Source organism: Cucurbita pepo, chromosome LG05, assembly GCF_002806865.2.
Source record: "Cucurbita pepo subsp. pepo cultivar mu-cu-16 chromosome LG05, ASM280686v2, whole genome shotgun sequence".
Lineage (NCBI taxonomy): Eukaryota > Viridiplantae > Streptophyta > Magnoliopsida > Cucurbitales > Cucurbitaceae > Cucurbita > Cucurbita pepo.
This window is the reverse complement of record NC_036642.1, coordinates 7,480,946-7,503,668: the sequence shown is the minus strand read 5'-3', so window position 1 is coordinate 7,503,668 and position 22,723 is coordinate 7,480,946. Positions and strand designations below refer to the sequence as shown.

The 22,723-nt window shown below is 34.1% G+C and overlaps 2 protein-coding genes across 4 annotated transcripts; both read left to right on the top strand.

Moving 5' to 3' along the window:
- The first annotated feature begins 7,687 nt into the window (after positions 1 to 7,687).
- Positions 7,688 to 12,002, top strand: LOC111796155 (CDPK-related kinase 5-like). 3 transcript variants are annotated; one of them, XM_023678872.1, is made up of 11 exons: positions 7,688 to 7,777; positions 7,966 to 8,566; positions 8,975 to 9,105; positions 9,219 to 9,260; positions 9,511 to 9,619; positions 9,735 to 10,194; positions 10,268 to 10,380; positions 10,482 to 10,589; positions 10,675 to 10,737; positions 10,818 to 10,985; positions 11,441 to 12,002. In XM_023678872.1, exons 2-11 carry the CDS (start codon positions 7,973 to 7,975, stop codon positions 11,579 to 11,581), a joined length of 1,929 nt encoding a protein of 642 aa, XP_023534640.1. In that variant the 5' UTR covers positions 7,688 to 7,777; positions 7,966 to 7,972; the 3' UTR covers positions 11,582 to 12,002. The 3 variants fall into 3 exon arrangements, with proteins under 3 accessions (XP_023534640.1, XP_023534641.1, XP_023534639.1); XM_023678873.1 differs by lacking the exon at positions 7,688 to 7,777 and having other exon boundaries at positions 7,794 to 8,566; positions 9,735 to 9,813; positions 9,898 to 10,194; XM_023678871.1 differs by lacking the exon at positions 7,688 to 7,777 and having other exon boundaries at positions 7,794 to 8,566.
- A 7,414-nt stretch (positions 12,003 to 19,416) lies between these two features.
- On the top strand, positions 19,417 to 22,311 carry LOC111795937 (patatin-like protein 3). Its single transcript, XM_023678581.1, has 6 exons — positions 19,417 to 19,530; positions 19,610 to 19,791; positions 19,906 to 20,092; positions 21,025 to 21,186; positions 21,251 to 21,559; positions 21,971 to 22,311. The coding sequence occupies exons 1-6, from the start codon at positions 19,417 to 19,419 to the stop codon at positions 22,193 to 22,195; spliced, it is 1,179 nt and encodes a 392-aa protein (XP_023534349.1). The 3' UTR covers positions 22,196 to 22,311.
- Positions 22,312 to 22,723: the final 412 nt, after the last annotated feature.

The window sequence follows — 22,723 nt, the reverse complement described above, 5'->3', positions numbered from 1 at the left end:
AAAAAAAAAAAAAAAAAAAAAAAAAAAAAAAAAAAAAAAAAAAAAAAAAAAAAAATTATAAAGAACATAAACAGAACACAAAAACAAAAACATGTGTGTATAATATTATTAATATAATGTTGAATTTAAGTGGGGAGCTGAATTATGAAACTGGTGCCTCAGTGGGAATCAATCAATATGCTAAACTCTCTGCTTAAACCCTTTTTTTTTTTTTTTTTTTTTTTTTTTTTTGTTCGCTTCCTATCATTATTATTCTCCCCCACTAACTCTATTTTTTTGTTCCATTTATTCATATATTTATAACGTAAGCATGACGTATATATTATGCATGCTAATTAACTCATAAATTTCCATGCATCTAATACAATACCTTTCTTCATCGTATCCCTTCTATCCCTTAGGATGCTTTTCCACGGTATTTTAAGCACTTGATTGAATGTTGTCGACATTTTTTGGCACATTCTTCCGTTCTTACTTTGTCTATAGAAGATTCTGTCGGTTGCTCTCCCAACATTATGTAGAAACAAAATCTAACCCTATTGTGAAAGATAGATTTTACGTTCTAAGCGATATAATCTGAGTCATGAATATATTGTACCCTTGAGAGTGTTCGAGTTCTTGGATTGTGCGTTTGAGGACCTTAGTCCTTTGTTTCTAAGTAGTACCTAGATTTTTTTTTTTTTTTTAATATTTTATTTAGTTGACTTAGGACTTGTGTTATACTTTTTCTTCGTCCGTGTTCTTAAAGCATTTTCTTAATTTCATGGGTTATTAGGTTGTTTTTCCAAGAGTTGTTCGGAGACATAAGTTTTAATATACATTCTTCGACCCTAATCTAAGTTTGTAATATACATTATTAGGTATGAACAATATCATACCAATCGTAGTATATTCCTTGAAGTTCTAGAAAAATCATGAATCTTTGTTAGGGTAATTAGGGGTAGTTTTGTCTTTTCTCTTAGGTCTTGGCTTATACCCTTGACTTGGTTTACGTTCTAAACTTGATCCACACATCTAGACATCTTAGATAAACTTTGATGTTCTTATATACAGGCTTTACTTGAAATCTTATCATTTGAAGGGTGTTCGTACTTTGAAATATCTTAAATAAACTTTAAAGGCATTTTGGTCATTTTACTCTTAACTCTTCGTTTATCCCCTAAGCGTATTCCAGAGATTTTGAAATCGAGCATAACCTCTTATTCTTGAAAATAAGTCATATATAAAATCTTACGTCATTTGGAGTTCAATCGGTTTATAAACCAACACTTATATGATCAACACTCTAATCCATATGTTCACCATAAAACTTTTTTCTTCAAATTATCTTCTTTGCAAAAGTCGACTTCTCCCTCTCCTTGAATGGTAAGACATGTTGGGCTATGTGGATGGAATTATAGTTCTAGAAACATCGCTTTGAACTAGAAACCTCCCCAACACTCAGCACCAAAAATTTGGTGTGGAAAGCAGCTGATCAACGACTTCTCTATCTTCTGCTCTCCTCTCTCACAGAGGAAGCCATTGTTGTCGTCGTTGGTCTCTCCACTACACGTGACGTTTGCCTCGCATTGGAGTCTACGTTCAGCCATCATTCGAAAACTCTTGAACTGAGACTCAAGGATAACTTGCAGCTGATGAAAGGCGGCACCAAACCTGTTGCTGAGTATGCCCATACCTTCAAAACAAGTTGTGATCAACTTCATGCCATTAGTAGACCCATCAAGGACATTGATAAAGTGCACTGGTTCTTTCGTGGATTCGACACCAATTTTTCAACCTTTTCTACTACTCAAATGGCTCTCACCCCTCGTCGACCACCTCGCTGCCAAAACGGAAGTATGTTTTATATGAGATGAGATTTTAGATTTTTGTAATTAAAAAATGAAAACAATTGTTAATAGAAAAAAAAAAAAAAAGATAATTAAAAGAAACATAACCATATATTTGGCATTTGGGGCATCATTTATTGTTCCTTTCCTTTTCATTTATTTATATTTTTGCTTTATCTTTTCCTTTTTATTATGTGACCGTGATTCCTCCCCACTTTTCAACTCCCACACACATCCTTTGCTGCCTTTCCACCTACCAAAATATTCTAACTCTAAATATTCAAATAAAAATATAAAAATCGTAAAGGGTTGAACGAGAAGTTCTGATATCATGTTAAGAATGAGAAATATAAGTGAGATTGAAAGTCCGATTTTCATTTATGTTCACCGTGATGTAGGAGGTCTTTCATCGAAAGAAAATATCAAGTTCCTTTTTAAGTTAGAACGGACTCTTCCAAACTCAAATCAAAGAAAAAAATTTGTCCCTAATGTGTAAAATTGCTCAAGGGAAAGAACTTACTTCGCTAATATCTATAATGAATTGGTCAGAATTGGTGAGATCGCATGGCGAAGGAGCGTGATTAGATAAAGAATTCGAAGCGAAGTTAGAAAAGTTTGAGGATTTAACATTGAATATGAGTAGTCGATATGTGGCATGTAACAACATGGACGTCTTGAGCCTAAATTTCTACTTACTCAGAGTCGCTATTAATGTTTCATGCTCTTATAAAATGCGGAAACATAACTCTTGAAAGAAAACATCATCCATAGTTTAAATGTCTAAAACATTTAAAATATCTTCTAACTTTGGAAAACACAGTCATGCTGTTATGTGTTTAAATACGAAATACTGAAATGTAGAGAATATAAAAATAGATACAAAATAATTTAAATCGATGAAATGAAAAACAATATGTTCTAACCTAAGACTAAGAATTTAAATATGAGTCTACCCTATGCACGCGCCACAGTATCTACTCGCGATACCGCCGTCATTCGTACATGTGTGTCTTGCCTTTACCTGAAAAATGATATGGCACACGACATGAACATTTCGAAGAATACTCAGTAAGTGACCCCACTATAGGGGGTCATGCAAATGCAAACATATGCAATCATGCTCTAGGGACCTATCTCTATATTATACTAGGGGTGGCTTCTAGTCTCGGACTAATATAGATGTGTAGTACTTCTCTACACATGAACCACACGTGCGAGTATGAATCCCCAGGGGGCTCGCACACCCCCTGGATCCTCTCTGGTCAAGCTACTCTGTTGTGACGTCCGGAGGTCAGCGAAACTCCTGGTGCCATGCTCCTGGTGAACACCTTCATCATCATATTGTGTGCGTCTGCACTAATCATCTCTAGGGGAAGTATCCCTATCCTTATGAACATACAACATGCATGAGATCTCTCTAATTTCCATCTTATCATGTCTTTTGACAAAACCCTCTAGACTCATCTCTTTGTTACTTTAAGTAACACATGCTCATGGGATATTTATATTAATATTATTTTCATGCTCTTAGGGTTGTGTCCTATGTCGGTCAATCGACATGATGCAATACGACACTCATCTTCTTAATATGTAAAACATCAACATATTAAGATAAACGTCATGCAATCATCATACTCATCATATCGTCATAAAGTGTATCAAGCATATCAAGTACGTCATACATCAAAATATATGTATATTACACACATCATCATGCATCATAACTCATACATCATCATATACTTGTATATGACATCATACAATACAACTCATACATCATCATAACTTATACAACATAAATTATAACTTGTACAATTTCTAGCGTGGTCACTTACCTGGTTACTTTAAGCTGGTGTCACCAATTTATCCTTAATGAAAGTTCGATTTTGTCCTTTGAAATTCATGTCAACCTATATGACCCCATCGCATCAATTTTAAATTTCAAACTATTTCGCTAAATTTTACAATAGTTCATGAGTTAGATTTCGTATATATATAACTTACCTTTATCCTATTCTTGTTTTTGTTTCTTGATGCAATAAATTATTATAGATAAAAAATTGGGAAAGAATTCCATTTAATTAATTGTTAAAATTAACAAGTGCATAAGTCATAATTCAAAAAGATGAACTCAAACGGGTTAATTTTCTTGTTTCTTCTCTTAACATTATTTGTGTGCTAACAAATTTGATGAAAGATCTCATTTTCTACCGTTAGTGTCTCGAGCTAATAATGTTGACATCAAAGGTGGCAGACAATGAATAATTGTGAACTACTTTGTTATACGACTATGATTCAACCATTTCCAAAATTGTTAATAATTTAAGGTTTATTTGTCATAAACATTAAATAAAATAAAGACTTCACCTCTGTCTTTTCCTCTTCACTTTTCTAGAAAATGACCTCATGTGTGTTGCACATGCTACAATACTAATTCAAGAATGGTGGCCAAGTCATTAATTATTTTTGGTTTTTTATATCTTTATTTTCCCTTTTTATTAAAACAAATATGGGGTTTTCCGTAAATTTAAATATTTCTTATTCAATATTTATTTTTAAATAAATTACCTTTTCAAAATTAATAATAAACAAAATGTAATTATCAGATCTTATGAACAAATTCTGTAAAATTCTTTTCTCTCGTAACATATATGGAGAAGTGCTCCGTTAGATGAGATGGTGTGATGCATGAACAACACGTAACATGTGATCTTAGGTACGTGTTATATACTATGTATGGTAAGCATAAAAGAAATACTATGTCTTCTAGTATGTTGTGTAAAAACATGTGCAACACGATCCCTTCTACTAGTTTTCGACAATGTGAGCGTGTGCTAGCCCGTATTTAAACCTAGGGATATGTTAACAAGTCCGTCTAGTGAGTTTATGAAATGGGTGTGTGAACCATGATCATCCAACCCTACTAAAAAAAGTAGATCGCAAGAAAAAGTCATGAAAATTAGATCTCATTGGTTTGATCATATTATATGTAGATGTATTTTTCGACCCCCAACAGTGGTGTCAGGACCTTATTTTTTAGGTTTGGAATCATGAATCTTGATGTAGACTGATACTAAATGTAACAGCCCAAGCCTACAACTAGCCGATATTGTACTCTTTGTACTTTCCCTTATAAGTTTCCACTCAAAGTTTTTAAAACGTGTATGTTAGGGAGAGGTTTTCATACCCTTAAAGAATGCTTCGTTCTCATCCCCGACCGATGTGGGATCTCACACTAAAAATACAATAAAATTTTGTACCATTTAAAAATAAACAACCTTTCGTTTAAAAAAAAATTCAAAATCAATTATAAATCAAGTGTTATTTAAAAAAATTATTAGAAAATGGGATCAGGGAACGAAATATAAAAACTCAAATGACACAACTCCTACACATAAAATTGGTGTCTTGGGACCGACACTTCTTTGTGATTATTGACAACCCTTCTACGGGAACCACCATAAACTTAAAAATTCTAACCGAGTGACCCATGTGACATCTAGCTACAGAGTTGGCTTGTATGGTCCCTTATTCCTTTTCTAGACAGATTTGTAGTAGAAGCCTTGTTTAGAAGACCTTTAGCCATTTCCATAAGATAATGTACATAATCGACTAGATACTAGTCCCTATCATAACACGACAGTACTGCTCTTATATGCATACTACTTGACAGGGATGTTATTAAGTCTGAACTAGGTCACTAATAACACTAATGGCGTACCAAAGCAGATAGGAGATGAAGACTCTGCTGATACCATTTATACTACTACTAGACCTAGTAAACTTTCTTTGTCTTCTCACGGTATCTTGATGTAAATTAGATTCTTAGCATCTAAACATTTTAAATATTGGACTATCATCTTTAGGATTCCCTAGACTAGCTTCTCAAGGCTAATCTGTTGCTAGCAATACTAAGATCTAGGCTTTCGACCACTGCTCCCTGAACTGCATGGTCTACTAGAGGCGTAGGTGATCGTAAAACCATTCTATCTCTAGCGCCCTATTCATGACTCATTACATTTATGCATGCCCAAACAGAGAGACAGCTCAACCAATCGCCTGAATTACAAATCTCATTCTCAATACTAATAAATATCTCATACGTATAACATATAGTTTAAAAATCTTATTCTACGGGCATTTCAAACACTTGTAGACATCATACATAACATACCTAATATTTTATATGGACAACTGTATGTTCATACCACTGAAAACCAAAGGAAAAGCAAGGAGCACGTATAATAATGTAGTGTACGACTGAAAAATAATTATGCTCGTAACATAATAATAATAATAATAATAAAATAAACAAATTAAAAAATGTGATGAAACTAAAAGCTACACCATCAATGTTGTTTTACTCGTTTGAACCCATCCCCAGCAGCATCCATTTTTAATTCCTTATTATTATTTTTTTTTTTTTTGAAAAATACTAACATTATTTATTCACTAATATAAAATACACATTAAGCATATTCCAGAATATGTACGGATCAATATATATTTTTTAAATTTTCTATTTATAAACATGTTTCAACCTTGGTTTCACAAAATTAAATTAAATAAACAATAATATTATTTCCACAAGTTTCATATTTCATTAATTCTATTTTTTTTCTTAATTTTGTTGATATTTGCAATGTGTAAACAATTTTTTTTCTTGACGACCACCTGATTTGAGTATTTAAAAATACTTAACAATTACATATTGGTTAATTATGACCATTAAGTATGAATGTTACCACTCTTGTAATGCCTTTAATAGTTTCATTTTGAGGCTATATAGAGCCATGTATGTTGTATTTGTAGGTAGACCGGGAAAATATAGTAAAATGAGCTTTGTGCTTTTCTTTAGCCAATGACTAAGTTTCTTTGCAATTTGTAGTTTAGGTTGCAGGTAGAATCATTCAAGCTAGACATGATCGATCTTGCATGTGCAGCCTTGAGATATTCGATCAACAAGGTAATTAGTTCCATACTTTCCCTTGGGTTAATTTCCATATCACTATTGTTTAGGCTCTATTTTCTTTTCTAGATAGGGTTGGAGGCATAGTTCATGCATAAGCGCATTAGCTCATTAGGCGGGCTCGTGTACGTACCTCCCAAGCATGACTACAACTAGCACACGCTNAAAAAAAAAAAAAAAAAAAAAAGGAGTGTGTATCATATCATGATGTGTCCATACAAAACATTTGGAAAGTATCTGATGCTCGTGACATACAACATGCATGCGATCCCACGTTTTCAAATTATGATACAAAATTAAGATGCACATCATACTTTCATACTTTTCATGACACGACCTCCCTATGAAACATACATATGTGCATGACATATCATTCATTAAGTATCTTATAGGGAATAACCAGAACATAATATCATGACATACTAGAAGTACATTTATCACATAATGTTTATAAACATCACATCATACAAGTAATAACATATAGGCAAGTAAACATGTCTGCGATATTCATACAACAAACAATTACCTAATAATAATAATAATAAAAAAAAAACATTCGGAACAGTGAAATCAAAATTTTTTTTTAACGGAAAAATTCAATTTGAATATTTTAAAAATATCAGAAGGAATATATAATTCCTCTTTGGTCCTTTTCATCATGTCATGAGGGAGTTTAAAAAAATAAAAGAAAAAGAAAAAGAAAAGAAAATTCTCAATGTAATGCCACGTGGATGAAATCTGGAGCCCGTACTTGACCCATCTCTGGCCCCCCACGTAAGGAAATGAAGTCTACGTCAGATATTGAATTAAATAAGTTTTTAAAAATTTTAAATTTTGTGGTACAAATTTATTAATAATATTAAATTGGACACCGAAAAGTGAACTCGACGTCGCTTCCTTTTTATCATTTTGTGTGGATCAGTCTCTTTGTCTGAGTGTTGAGAACACTTCCAATCATCAGAGACAAATCAAGATTCCGGTTGGTGGAATTTTTTTTTTTTTGAAAAAGATTTCTCTGGGAATTTGTTCAAGTTTTGAAAATAAATTGTTCAAATGTTTCATTAATTCTCATCCACTGCTTTAACTCGGCGTTGGAACTTTTGAATTTCAATCGTCTTGTTTTGTTTGATTGTTGTTCTTCTTCTTTCTCTTTCGTTTCTCGTGGAGATTTCTGATGGGTCTCTGCAACTCTAAACCGTCTCCGTCTCCGAATTCTGATCGGTTTTCTGAGAAATTTGGTTCAAGAACGCCCAATGGAGTGCCTAATTCGGCTCAGCGAAACTCTGTCTCTTCCGTGGGAGGAGCTTCGCCGCTACCGCCTAGCTCTCATGGCACGGGGAATCCGAGAACTGACAGCCATGAGATGGAGAATGTGAAGAAATCGCCGTTTTTCCCTTTTTACAGTCCAAGTCCTGCTCATTACCTGTTTTCGAAGAAGTCTCCGGCGAATGCGAGTGCTAATTCCACTCCGAAGCGGTTTTTCAGGAAGCCGTTTCCGCCGCCGTCGCCAGCGAAGCATATTCGTGCGGTTCTAGCGCGGCGGCACGGCTCGGTGAAGCCAAACGAGGCGTCGATTCCGGAGGGGAGTGAAGCGGAAGGGATTACTGGTTTGGATAAGAATTTTGGGTTTTCTAAGCATGTTTCGAATAAATATGAGCTTGGAGAAGAGGTTGGGAGAGGGCATTTTGGATACACTCGTGCAGCGAGGGTTAAGAAGGGCGAGCATAAGGGCCAACAAGTGGCTGTCAAAATCATTCCCAAATCTAAGGTAAAGATCTTCCTCATTTCAGCTTTGTGCTCTGCAACGATCTTTGATTTCGTTACAATATTGCTTTCTTTACACTCAAAATGGGGAATTATTGTTTTTCAAGTTAACATGGATTTCTTGTTAATCTGCTTGTTCTGGAGATCTAGTTAACATGGAATATAGGAACTGGCTTGTGGATCTTGAGGCTTTCCTTTTTTGTTCAAATATTTTGTATTGCTTCAATAAATTGTGTCTAACATATACTTAGTAGTTCCTTTGTTCTAAGAGTCATTAATTTAGTTGATTTCAGCTAATTCTTGAACCTTTGCTCTGGATTTAGACAATACTATCATATGCTTTGCTTATTCTGGTTGCAACTGAAGTTGGTCTCCTTTTCGAATTGTTTACGACGTGTATTCTTTCTGGTAGATGACTACTGCAATTGCGATCGAGGATGTCAGACGGGAAGTGAAGATATTAAAATCATTGAGTGGTCACAGCAATCTTGTAAATTTCTATGATGCATATGAGGATCATGACAACGTTTATATAGTAATGGAGTAAGTTTCTTCGCTGTCGTCTACCTTTGATGCTTAAGGAAATTTCTTTCTTGATTTTACGGTATTTGCGAGTCTATTCGTAGCTTGATTTTGATGGGTTATGCATTTTTCAGGTTGTGTGAAGGAGGAGAGCTCTTGGACAGAATTCTTTCAAGGTACTCTTATCTAATGCTATCTTGGACGCGTGCTACACGTCTTGCCTTTATTGCTATATCAGGAGTTACTCCACGTATTGCTTGACGTAAAACAGATAGTGGATTTATTTCTGTATTTTGTTGAATCTTTTTCATGGCTCGATAGATAATTCGATAAGCCAATGGTTTTTTTTCCTTTTCACTTCAAAAGCTTTGATAAACTTGTGATTATTTCTCTGATGTTCTCTTGACGTTTCTTTTACTATATTAGGGGCGGTAAATATACAGAGGAGGATGCAAGGACTGTAATGAAACAAATATTACATGTTGTAGCTTTTTGCCACCTTCAGGGGGTGGCTCATCGGGATCTCAAACCCGAGGTGCGTTATACACAAAGATAACTCTGCTTTGTGCGTTATATTTGGTCTAAATGATCTGTTGAGTTTTCTGCCACTTTATGAATTTTTGGCTAAGTGCAACTTATTGATGGATCAGAATTTCCTTTTCACTTCAAAAGATGAAGATTCGCTGTTGAAGGCTATAGATTTTGGATTGTCGGATTTTGTGAAACCAGGTTTTCCCTTAGTTCAGTTGGTATGGTTTGTTAGTAACCCCATGACTTGCAAAATAGTTGAATGTTCTTTAACTTTTTTGGCAGATGAAAGGCTGAATGACATTGTCGGTAGTGCTTACTATGTAGCTCCCGAAGTGCTCCATAGATCATACAGTACTGAGGCAGATGTCTGGAGTATAGGTGTAATAGCATATATTCTTTTATGTGGCAGTCGTCCATTTTGGGCTCGAACGGAGTCTGGCATCTTTAAAGCTGTTCTTAAAGCCGATCCAATCTTCGACGAGCCACCATGGCCTTCTCTGTCTTCTGAGGCAAAAGATTTTGTTAAACGCTTATTGGTTAAAGACCCACGAAAAAGGATGTCTGCTGCTCAAGCCTTGAGTACGTGCTTCATACCAATACTATTTTCTTCCTGTATTCATAATTTCCACTCTCATTTTTCTTCTGAACACAGGTCATCCATGGATTAAAAATTATATAGATGTAAAAGCTCCTCTTGATATCTTAATATTTAAACTCATGAAGACTTACATGCGGTCATCGTCTCTTCGAAAAGCTGCTTTAAGGGTTTGTCTTCTGTACATTTGTATGATTTCCTGTAAATCCACTGTTGTTTTCCCATTATTTTTCTTATTAACTATTCCTTTTTTCTTGGGGTAATATGGTAGGCTGTTTCGAGAACGTTAACTATAGACGAACTATTCTATTTGAAGACGCAATTTTCACTCTTGGAACCGAGCAGAAATGGCACCATAAGCATAGAAAACCTCAAAGAGGTTTATTTCCATCTGTTTGTCTCGTGTTTTTTTTTCAACAAGGTCTTATGTTGGTTATGTTGATTGCTGTTTTACTTATCGTTAGGCTTTGATGAAAAACGTGACGAATGCTATGAAGGAGACGAGGATCCCTGATTTATTGACATCGGTAATATTCTGAACTATATTTTGGAGTCTTTTTCCTTTAAATCATCATTGCTTATGTTTTGCTTTGCTTTTGTGCAACAGCTAAATGCATTGCAATATAGGAGAATGGATTTTGAGGAGTTTTGTGCTGCTACGTTAAGTATCCATCAACTCGAGGCTCTTGATAGGTGGGAGCAACATGCACGGTGTGCTTATGATCTGTTCGAGAAGGACGGAAACAGAGCTATTGTTATAGAGGAACTGGCATCGGTATGTTTGATTTGTTTGTGCTTGTGATCAAACGTCAGTGCATCCACACACTTAAGAACTTAGTTATATCTTTTTGCATGAGCAATAAGGAAAACGTTAAATCTTGACTGTAGACATGGAATCCTCCACGGGTTATTTAGATTTTCTTGTAGAAGGTAAACTAGAGGAAGTCTGTGAGATCCCACGTCGGTTGGAGAGGGGAACGAAACCTCTCCTTAGTAGACACGTTTTAAAACCGTAAGACTGATGATGATACGTAACAGGTCAAAGCGAACAATATCTGCTAGCAGTGAGCTTGGGCCGTTACAAAATCCAATTCCTAATATGTTGTCAGAAAGTTCATACTTGATTTTATAACATGCATGGAATTCTTGACATGGAAATCTTACCTACAGTTGGGTGGAGTTGCAAGACCCAGAAATGAACTCTAATCCCTGGTACTGTGGACATTTCAGGAACTTGGCCTCAGCCCGTCAGTACCTGTTCATGCCGTTCTTCACGATTGGATTAGACATACCGACGGAAAATTGAGCTTCCTCGGGTTTGTCAAACTGTTACACGGACCTTCTAGTCGAACTTTGGCCAAACCATTGTAAGCTTTATAACTCAAATGTTGAAGATTTGTCAAAAGTATTGAGTGTGATAATTGAATCAAATGGCTGAGTTGAGAAATAGTTCGATTTCCATTCAGCCCGAGTTGTGGATACTCGAAACAGGGACAATGATCCAGTGGAATGAAAATGCAGGTGTTGGAGTAGTAGGAGTAGGAGTTATCTCACTGTATTTGTATAGGATTGAGTCAAAAGTGTTGTGTTGAAGTGCAAGTGAAGATAATCATCCAAGGTTTTGAGAGGGTGGCACTTGCATTTCCAGAGGTTTGAACTTCTGGATTGTAATTGTGAGGTTTCTTACGAGGAGTGTCTTCATCTATTACGCTGCTTTCTTTCTTCTGTTGTTCGAAGCTGTTTCCTTTTATTAGCGTATTCATTTATAAGATCAAAATTGTTGTGTTTTTGAGGGAAGGGTGCAGATATGAAGTAGAGCTAAAGAATTGACCCACCGCTAACAAAATTGTTGTGTTCTTAATTGTTCATCTGTTTCATAATCAAAGGCCACAAGTGTTATGAAAAAGTATTTTAAAAGTTGTGATGTAGGGCCATAGTGCATGATCCAGGTTGAAAGACAAGTCTTTTCTATTTGCTATTTGGATGCACAACTTTTTCTAGGATTCCCTTAATTTCTCCGTTGGTGGCTTCAACTTGGCCATTTGTTTGTGGATGATAGGATGTGGATATCTTGTGTTTGACATTATATTTTGCGATCTAATTGTTCATCATTTTGTTGATAAAATGTGATCATTCATCATTGATGAGTACTCTTAAGTGCGTTTCCTATCAAATTTGACCACATTTTGGCATTGACAAGCAATTTTCTCTACCCATTTTGATACAAATTCTATGACTATCAATATACAACTTTGCCGAAAATGGTCCCATAAAGTTTATTCTCCCGAGATCAAAGAGTTCCACTTCCAATATATAATCGACACGTATTTTGTTTTCCTCGCTAACGTTGTCTCTTCTTTGGCAATTATTACAACTCTTGTAGGATCTATGCTTTAATGTCAAGGGTATGCCAAAAGAATGTCATTCATTCTAGTCTTAAGCCTTCAAAATTGCTAGGTGCCACTCTAAGCTACCTAAGATTATTTATGGTATTTTATGTTCACATGACCATGTTACATAGGATGAATGAGATTTTTAGGGCCATCAATGGATAAGAATCATGGTGTTCCAAATGTTTCAATTTGACCTATTACACGATTAATAGTCACGAAGATTCAACAAGCATTCATTCTTCATCTACAAAACGATTTAACCTGCACTTCATGTGCTATAAGTTAACTCGAGTGGGAAAGGACCATTTGGAATGTTTAGAGGTTAAAATTTGTAAGGTTGAAGTGGAACATGAGGTTGCAATAAATAACACTTAGATTGATAATTAAGCATTTGAAGGGTAGGGTATAGTTACTAACTTGTCAATTATGATCATAAGCGCATTTGAAGGATAATAGAGAGTTACTTGTCAATCATGGCAATAATTTCTAGTAGTGGTCATTTGAAGGGTAGTAGGAAAGGAGTGAATTTCATCTCGTGAAATTATGTTTCCAGCTCCTTATTTGGTGAAGTTCTCAAAATGGTAGGCATATTTAATTTGCTATAAAAACTATTCTTACTCATGCAAATTTGACGAGAGTTTATAACTCATTTAGAATTAAGAGCAATTTGCATACGATGTTCTTGTAAAATATTAATTTTCTATGAATTTATAAAAAGAGATTAAATATTTATACAAATTCATTATAGAGAATACCCCTACTAAGACATAAACCATTTTGGATCAAATCTGTAATAGCCCAAAAATAAATAAATAAGTAAACAAAGAAATAAACAAATAATTTTTTTAAAAAAATTATTACGTTTAAAAAACTAATAATAAAAAGAATAAATAAATAAATAAGTAAACAAAGAAATAAACAAATAAAAAAAGTTAAAAAATTATTGCGTTTAAAAAATAATAATAAAAAGAATAAATAAAAACAACTCTCTCTCCCTCCTTCTCACTAATCTCTCGTCCCTTTTTTATCATCTCTCCTCGAACCAATTCTTACCCAAAATGGAAATAAAAAAAATGAAAATGTCATATTTGAGAAAACAAAAGAGCATATTTAAGCTAAGGGAGATGGCTAATAGAGGTCTCCTTTTTTAAGGGATATATTAAATCTTTCTCTTCTTTTATCATAATTTTATTTTTAGGAAATCTCTGGTGAATTATTGCAATTATTTACATCTATTAGGCAGGTGACATATCGTTATGTTTTACATGATGCTGTCGTGACGGTTACTAATTATAATGAGTGTTTGATAAAAGTTGAGCTATCAGAGAAGGCTGCCCGACAAGAAAAGGGGCCCAGTGGTGTGCGAACTGTCTAATAAGCTCATATTTGCACGTATGTGCTGTGTGCTGAGTATATGGTATACATCCAAGCTGCCCATTAGAATAGTGTCGTAGGAAAAATAGACTGATATGATAGGTTCGTTATTGCATTCGCATGTTCTTGTATTTAACCCCAATAGTGGGGTCACTTACTAAGTATTTCTTAAAACACTCAAGTCACATGCTACCTTTATTTCAAGTTAAGGCAAGACATTCCTATACGGCTGACGACGGCATCGTAACTCGAGACCATGACACATGCATAGGGTAGTTGTAACGACCTGCAATTTTCTACTTAATTTAAGGTCGCTACTGCATACATACCATAAATATTGAANAATTATATTTTTATTAAAAATCTTATTTTTCATGGTTACTATTATACAAGAAAGTAGATACACCTAATTCAAGTTATTATGGGCTTTACTCCTCTCTGTATATTTACCCTCCCCTCTATATTTAGTTGTGGTTTTTANCATCCTATTCTATCCTAAGTCTAAGAAAATAAATGCTACTATCTTATGCATGTGTCATGATCTTGAGTTGCGATGTNTAATTCCCAAGTCTTCTTTTGTTTATCTGTTGCCTTTTAATTCGGTTCTCATGTATTCCAAATTTTANACCGCTGGGCCACTGTCCCTAGCCGGTGGGCATGCTCTGGGAGTCTATCGGGACCCGTTAAAACTAGAACCGTCACANTCTATTCATTTGGCTCCTGATAAAAATTTAATCTAATATTACTCATCTGACGTGATTTGCTAGAATCTCATCTGACGTGATTCGCTAGAATCGTATAAATGATTGACATTTAGTTTTTAACTCTAGACCGTTGTAATAATCCAATGAAGATATAACTATAATTAGTTGTGATTTCTAAAAGTAATAAGATAAAAGAAAATGAAGATTTAATATATACCTGATTGATCAGATCTATCTTCCGCTAAATCTCCGTCAATCTCAACTAAGTAAAGGTCATTCTCATTTTTTTTTTTTTCCTCAAGTAAATCTGACTATTATTGTTTTTTGTTTCTTTTTGCAGAGTAACTCTCACTTTCTGGGGTTGAGGAGAGATAATTGTGGAAAGAGATGAGAGGTTAGTGGAGAGAAGAGGGGAAATGTTGTTTATTTATTTATTTATTATTATTTTAACTACTCTTTATAATTATTTTTATTTGTTTATTTCTTTATTTATTTTTGGGCTATTACGGTAGTCATTTATTTTCTGGTTAGAACATGATGTTTTTAATTTAAACATTTATTTATTTTATTTAGTATTTTGTTGTGTCGTGTGTTTTCAAACACGTAAGTCTATGACTATGTTTTAAGATGAAGGTACATTTTATGAAAGTTTAAATGAAATACTTCAATATTTATGATATGATATGTATACAGTGACAACCTTAAATTAAGTAGAAAATTTAGTTGTTACAAATTTATATGTAACAATTACCGAGTGAGTCATATCAATAGTGTTACATAGATAAGACACCCAACCTTCTCCATATACTATAAACTTTTTTTGATCCTCCCGTATGTCAACCATATACTTGTATGACAACAAAATAAGGTTAAGGAACTCGAATAATTTAATCCGCACAAATAAGGTTTAAGAAAAAAAAATTAAAAGACCACGATGGTTGGGTCCAAGAAAGATATTTTCAATATACTCGCAAGGAATTTAAGGATTCAACACTTTAAAAAAAAGGTTTGGAAATGAAAAAGTGGGTAAAGNTTTTTTTTTTTTTTTTTTTTTTTTTTTTTTTTTTTTTTTAACAAATATTGTTAAATTTTAATTCTTTATTAGGTAAAGAATTTAAAGATGTTCCAAGGGAAAAAATGACCAAAAAGTAAGTATTCTTGGAAAAAGTTTGGAATTTTTGGAATAAAATATTCAAAAAATAAAAAATATAAAAAATGCACTAAAGTTCCATTTACAAAAATTTCCGTTCATATGAACTAGAAAGTTTGAGAAAATCGTTCATACCTTTAAATCTAATTATTGGATAGAGCTAAAATTTGAATATGTTCAAGAATACCTAGAATTCTTTAGACCCAATAATTGAATTGCAAAGATCACAAGGCCACAGGGCATGCACCATCATACACCATAATGAATATCACATGCATAAATAGCAAAGCATCATATGTCATTACATAGAACACATAAGAACAACATAAATTAATATGGTGCACATCAATTTCAAGTTCAAACTATATGAGCCTGTGACATCAATTTCAAGTTCAAACTTCTACAAAACTATTTCTTCAAGGTCATCGGTTAGACTTAATACGAACATTAAAGTTTTGTCCGTGAGTAGAATCTTTGAATGTTTATATATGATTATCCATACATTTAATGTATATTATCTTTATTAAAGATCTCATTCTTTATAATTAAGTTTTTAAGTCCGGCATAAAACTGTTTTTCCTTTTTAAATTATTGGATATTTCAATATTTAATTATATAAAAAACTGATTTAAGTATTAGTCTAAAATGCTATATATTTGAAGAAACGTACACACATCTAATAGCTATATTATAATTTTAATGAGATAATATAATAATACATAATCTCACAATTACTTTATTAAACTTAGTTATTAAATAGCAAAAACGTGTGAAATTGTTTAAAAATATATATATATATATTTAATGTGATAGATGTATATGATATTAGATATATCAGTTATATATTTATGGTATCAATTATTTGCACGCTAAACAAATAGTATATTTAATGTCACAATGTACTTCAAATATATCTCATATACATATAATATGAAATCTGACTTAAAATTGGGTCACATACATACTTTTTCTACTCATTATCATTGCTTTTATATATATTTAACTATTTGTGAAATGAATTGCATGTGTTTTTTTTGTACCAACAGGGCATAAAAAACATACAGTCACAATCATTTTTGTTTTTCAATTATTTTATTTTATGCGTGTTATTATCATTTTTAGNTTTTTATTCTATTGATTTTTTCTCTTTTTGTTTTCTTTTCTCAATNATTACTGTCTTCTATTTCATTTTGTTTTATGGTCGTGAATTCTCCATTTATTTTTATGGGATATGAATGGAAGTTTCACAAGAAAAATTTGCAGGGTCGGAGTTCTTCGTTGGTAATTTTTTTCGTTTATTATTTTTTTTTAAAATATAATTATTTTAAAGTTTTTTTTTCAATATTAATCTTTATTATAAAAAAAATCCTACTAAATAAGATTCATAAACAAACANGTAAAAAAAAAAAAAAAAAAAACATGTATATATGTATGTTGACTTATATATAAGTGAGACAGAAATGGGAGGGGACGAGGAATATTATATGAACAGGCGTGAAGAAGAGGTGACGTATATATGTGGGGTAAATTAGGTATAACATGATTTTGTTAGGCAAAAATGATGGTAAGACAAATGAAACTATCGGAAAAACATGAGATGGAAAACAAGTTGTTAATATGAAGGGAGGAGTAAATGGGATTATAAATGAAAAGAAACAGAAAAGTGTGAAGAAGAAGAAGAAGAAAGGGATGGGTCGGGGAAGAACAGGTAGGGGCGTCGGTCAAGTACAGGACAACACTTTTTTTTTTTTTATNTCTTCGATCTGTTGTGTTTTTCTTTACGCTACTGGAGATTTCCTTTTCGTTGGAGAATATGAACCAGTGAGATTTTGCGGTTTGGTTTTGGTTTTTTTTTTTTTAATTTTCCATTTGGCACAATTTTGTTACTTTACATTCCAAAACCATATGACTATGAGAATGTAACGACCTAAATTTCTATTACTTAGAGTTGTTACTAATGTCTCATGTTTCTTCAAAATGCGGAATATAACTCTTAAAAGAAAACATCATCTATAGTATAAATGTCGAAAACATTTAAAACATCTTCTAACTCTTAAAAGCACCGTCATGATCTTACGTGTTTAATATAAAATACTGAAAATTTAAGAAAATAAATACAATACAAAATAATTTAAAACAATAAAATGCAAAAAAACATATTCTCATCTAAGACTATAATTTAAATATGAGTCTACCTTATGCATATGTCACAGTCTCTGCTCGTAATGCCGCCGTCATTCGTACATAGATGCTTTGCTTTTACCTGAAGAAAAAAAAATGGTGTGGCACACGACCTAAGTATTTTGAAGAATACTCAGTAAGTGACCCCACTATCGGAGTCATGCTAATGCAAACACATGCAATCATGTTTTAGGAACCTGTCTCTATCTCATCTCATATTAGGGGTGGCCTCCAGTCTCGAACTACTATGGATGTGTAGTACTTTCCTACATATGACCCACACGTGCGATTGTGAATTCCTAGGGGGCTCGCACACCCCCTAGATCCTCTCTGTCAAGCTAACTGTCTGTAGTGACGTCCGAAGGTCAGTAGAAGCTTTGGTGTCATGCTCCTTGTGAACACCCTCATCATCATACTATGCGTGTCCGCACTCATCATCTCTAGGGGAGGTATCCCTGTGCTTATGTACATACAATATGCATGAGATCCATCTAATTCCCATCTTAACATCTCTTCTGACACAATCCTCTAGTCTCATCTCTTTGTTATATTAAGCAACACATGCTCGTTGGATATTTATACTAATATCATTTTCATCCTTTTAGGGTTGTGTCCTAGGTCGATCTATCGACCCGATGCAATATGACACTCATCATCATATATAGCATGCTTAATATGGAAAACATCAACATATTAAAATAAACATCATGCAATCATCATACTCATCATAACACCATTAAGTGCATCAAACATATCAAATACGTCATACATCGTAATATAACTCACGTACATCATCATGCATCATAGCCCATAGATACATATAACTAACGTACGAAATCATACGATATACCTCATACATCATCATAGCTCATACATCACAAATTGTAACTCATACAATTTCTAACGTATCCTATTGTAAGGTCACTTACTTGGTTGGCCTTAGTCGGAGTACTATTATTCTTAAAATCGTTTCGTAAACACGAGAAACGATAAACAAAACGTATTATCAAATATTTATATTTTAAAAAATTTTAAAACAAGAGAAGAAATGGGAAATATTATTTAGTGGTTTCGTTTGGTTTTTTCCTTCCTTGAGAAGAGCAATAATCATAAGAAGATGGTGACATATATCAAATTTAAAATTTATATTATTTTGGAAGAGCCAAATTTGAAGTCAAGTGGGAAAGATGTTATTATTTTGGCGATAAGATTTAATAAAGAAATATGATCACGTGAAACATAAACAAAACCAAATATGGATTGGATAATGCTTTGAAATTCGCGAATTATGGCTCCAATATACCATTCCATAATGCCTCGTTTACCTCATTTCCCTAATTCATTTTCCTTCCCTTATAAATACCATACTCTCAAACTCCAATTTCAAAACACACCATTCGAATCATGGCACCTGATTTCGGGAAGGGGAAGGTCATAACAATTTTGAGTGTCGATGGCGGTGGCATTAGAGGCATTATTCCCGGAACTATCCTAGCTTTTCTCGAGTCTAAACTTCAGGTATATACACTGTTAGGATTGCACAATAACGCATACACAGATAAATATGAAGTTTAATTTGGTGATTGATTTTGTATAGGAATTGGATGGCCCAGATGCGAGAATTGCTGATTACTTCGACGTAATTGCTGGAACGAGTACAGGTGGTTTGGTGACCTCGATGCTTACAACTCCTGACAAGGATAATCGACCTTTGTACGCTGCGAAAGATCTTACTCGCTTCTATATGGAACATGCACCAAAAATCTTCCCTCAGAGAAGGTTTGTATAATAATTTGTATTTGGTAGCTTTTCATTATGGTTGCACTTACTAAATNTTTTTTTTTTTTTTTTTTTTTTTTTTTTTTTTTTTTTTTTTTTTTAATGTGAAATCAGTCATTTCTTAAGCTCGGTGATGAATTTTGTTGGAAGAGTTATGGGGCCAAAGTACGACGGGAAGTACTTGAGATCATTGATACACGAATTACTTGGAGATACAACGCTTAAGCAAACGCTAACACAAGTCATTATTCCTGCTTTCGATATTAAGCGTCTTCAGCCTGTCATATTCACAACTATTGATGTATGAACACTTTCTTACCACCATTTATGTATTATTTATAATAGGGCTTTCTCTTTCGGGTTTCTCCGCAAAGTTTTTAAAACGTTTGCTAGTGAGAGATTTTCACATCCTTCTAAAAAAATGTTTCGTTTTCCTCCCCAACTCATGTGGGATCTCATAATTTACCCCATTCGGGGCCCAACAAGAGGTTTCCACATCCTTATAAACAATATTTCATTCTCCTTTCTAATCGATGTGGGATCTCATAATCCACCCCGTTCAGGGCCTAGCGTCCACGCTGACACTCGTTCCCTTCTCCAATCAATGTGAGACCCCCGATCCAACTCCTTTTGGGACCCAACGTTCTTGCTGGCATACCGCCTCATGTCCACCCTTTTCGGGGCTCAGCCTCCTCGTTGACATATTGCCCGGTGTTACCTTTGATACCATTTATAACTGCTCAAGCTCACAACTAGCCGATATTGCCCTCCTTAGGCTTTCCCTTTCAAGTTTCTCCTCAAAGTTTTTAAAATACATGTGCTAGGGGGAGGTTTCCACACCTGAATGTTTCATTCTCCTCTCCAACTGATGTGGGATCTCTCAGTCCACCCTCTTGGGACCAAACGTCCTCGTTGACCCTCGTTCCCTTCTCCGATCGATGTGGGACCCTCCAATCCACCTCCCTTTGGGGCCCAACATCCTTGCTGGCAGCTGTCTCATGTCCACCCCCTTCATAGCTCAGCCTCCTCGCTGACATATCCTCGATGTCTGGTTCTGATACCATGTATAACAACTCAAGCTCACCGTTAGCTGATATTGTTTTTTTGAACTTTCCCTCAAAGTTTTTAAAATGTCTCTACTAGGGAGAGGAAATAATGTTTCGTTCTCCTCTTCAATCGAGGTGGGATCTTATATTATTTCTCGAAATTGAAGTAACAAAATTGGCATTTCAGGCTAAATGGGACGAGCTAAAGAATCCAAAATTGGCGGATGTTTGCATCAGTACCTCAGCAGCACCAACGTTCTTACCAGGCCACGAGTTTGAAACTCAGGACTCCAAAGGAAACATTCGTAAATTTGACATGGTTGATGGTGGCGTTGCAGCCAATAACCCAGTAAGCATCATATTTTAGCATCATCTTTTGATTGTAAAAACCATTCTCTAAATTGAATTTGTAGACATTAGCAGCCATAACTCATGTGACCAAAGAGATGAGCTTATTGAGGCATAGAAATGAGCTATTAAACATAAAGCCCATGGAAACAAAAAGAATGTTGATCCTTTCATTAGGCACTGGTACGCCTAAGAATGATGAGAAGTATAGCGCAGCTACATCTTCAAAATGGGGCATGCTTGATTGGATCTACCACGGTGGAGCGGCACCTATAGTCGACATTTTCAGCGATGCAAGCGATGATATGGTAGACTATCATATTTCAAGCATATTCCAATCTTCAAACCATCAAAAGAATTATCTTCGTATTCAGGTATACTCTTAGAAGCCTTTAGATATTTTAGCTTTATTGTAAATTGTCATGAATATGTATTGTCATAACTCTCATTTAGTTCATAATATTTTTTCTGTTCATATTCTCAATGTGATATATGAATCATCGGTGTGTTGTTGTCTAGCATGGTTGAGAGTATTAAATTTTGATTGAATTTGAGTGTCATTTTGTACTTGTTCAGTAACATTTGAGATAAATTTTGTTGAAAGATTTTACAGTAGGAGAGGGTGAGATATACACTTTGTAAATACTTTTATTATTGAATTGGTTGCTACCTGTAATCATTGTGTCTCTTTGTTTAATTTTTGTTTATGGGTGTGTAAGTGCGATCAATGTTGCTTTTGCTTCCGCTACAACATTCTGAAAATATATGACTGTGGATATCAACAGGATGACACGTTGACGGGTGATGTATCGTCTGTGGATATTGCCACCAAGAGGAATTTACTGAAGCTGATCGATGTGGGGAAGAATTTACTAAAGAAGCCATTGTCGAGGGTGAATTTGGAGTCGGGAAACTTCGAACCTCTTGATGGGGAAGGGACTAATGAAGAGGCCCTTGCTGCATTTGCTAAAATGTTGTCGGATGAGAAAAAGCTACGATTGAGCCCTTGAGGCTAACTCCTTTCCTTTGATTTATACTTGTTCTTCATTAATAATTCTTGTGTTTAATGCTTTTTAATTCAAATTGTAAAAGTATTAGTTGTATGACATTAATAAGAAACCGATTGAGGCTCATTTTAATTTTTAAAATTGTGACACTCGAGTAAAAGACGAGCACATGAATGATTAAGGAAATGAGGAGTTTGACTCTAATATAATATAACTACTCTAGACTAAAGTCACTACCATCATCTTAACCTAAGCTTTTGTGCGGAATTTAACTCTTAAAACATAATCGCAAAATCATAGCTTCATCTAAAAAACATAACATTATCATTGAAAACACCATTATGGTTTTACGTGTTTAAAAATGTAATTAAAAAACGGAATTAAAAACAATAATAATAAATAATTCAAAAATATGAGATGCATAACAACTTATTCTAACCTAAGACTAGAATTTAAAACTGCTACTAGCCTACGCACGTGTCATGGTCTCTGATTGCGATGTCGTCGTTAGTCGTACAGGGCCCTTGCCTT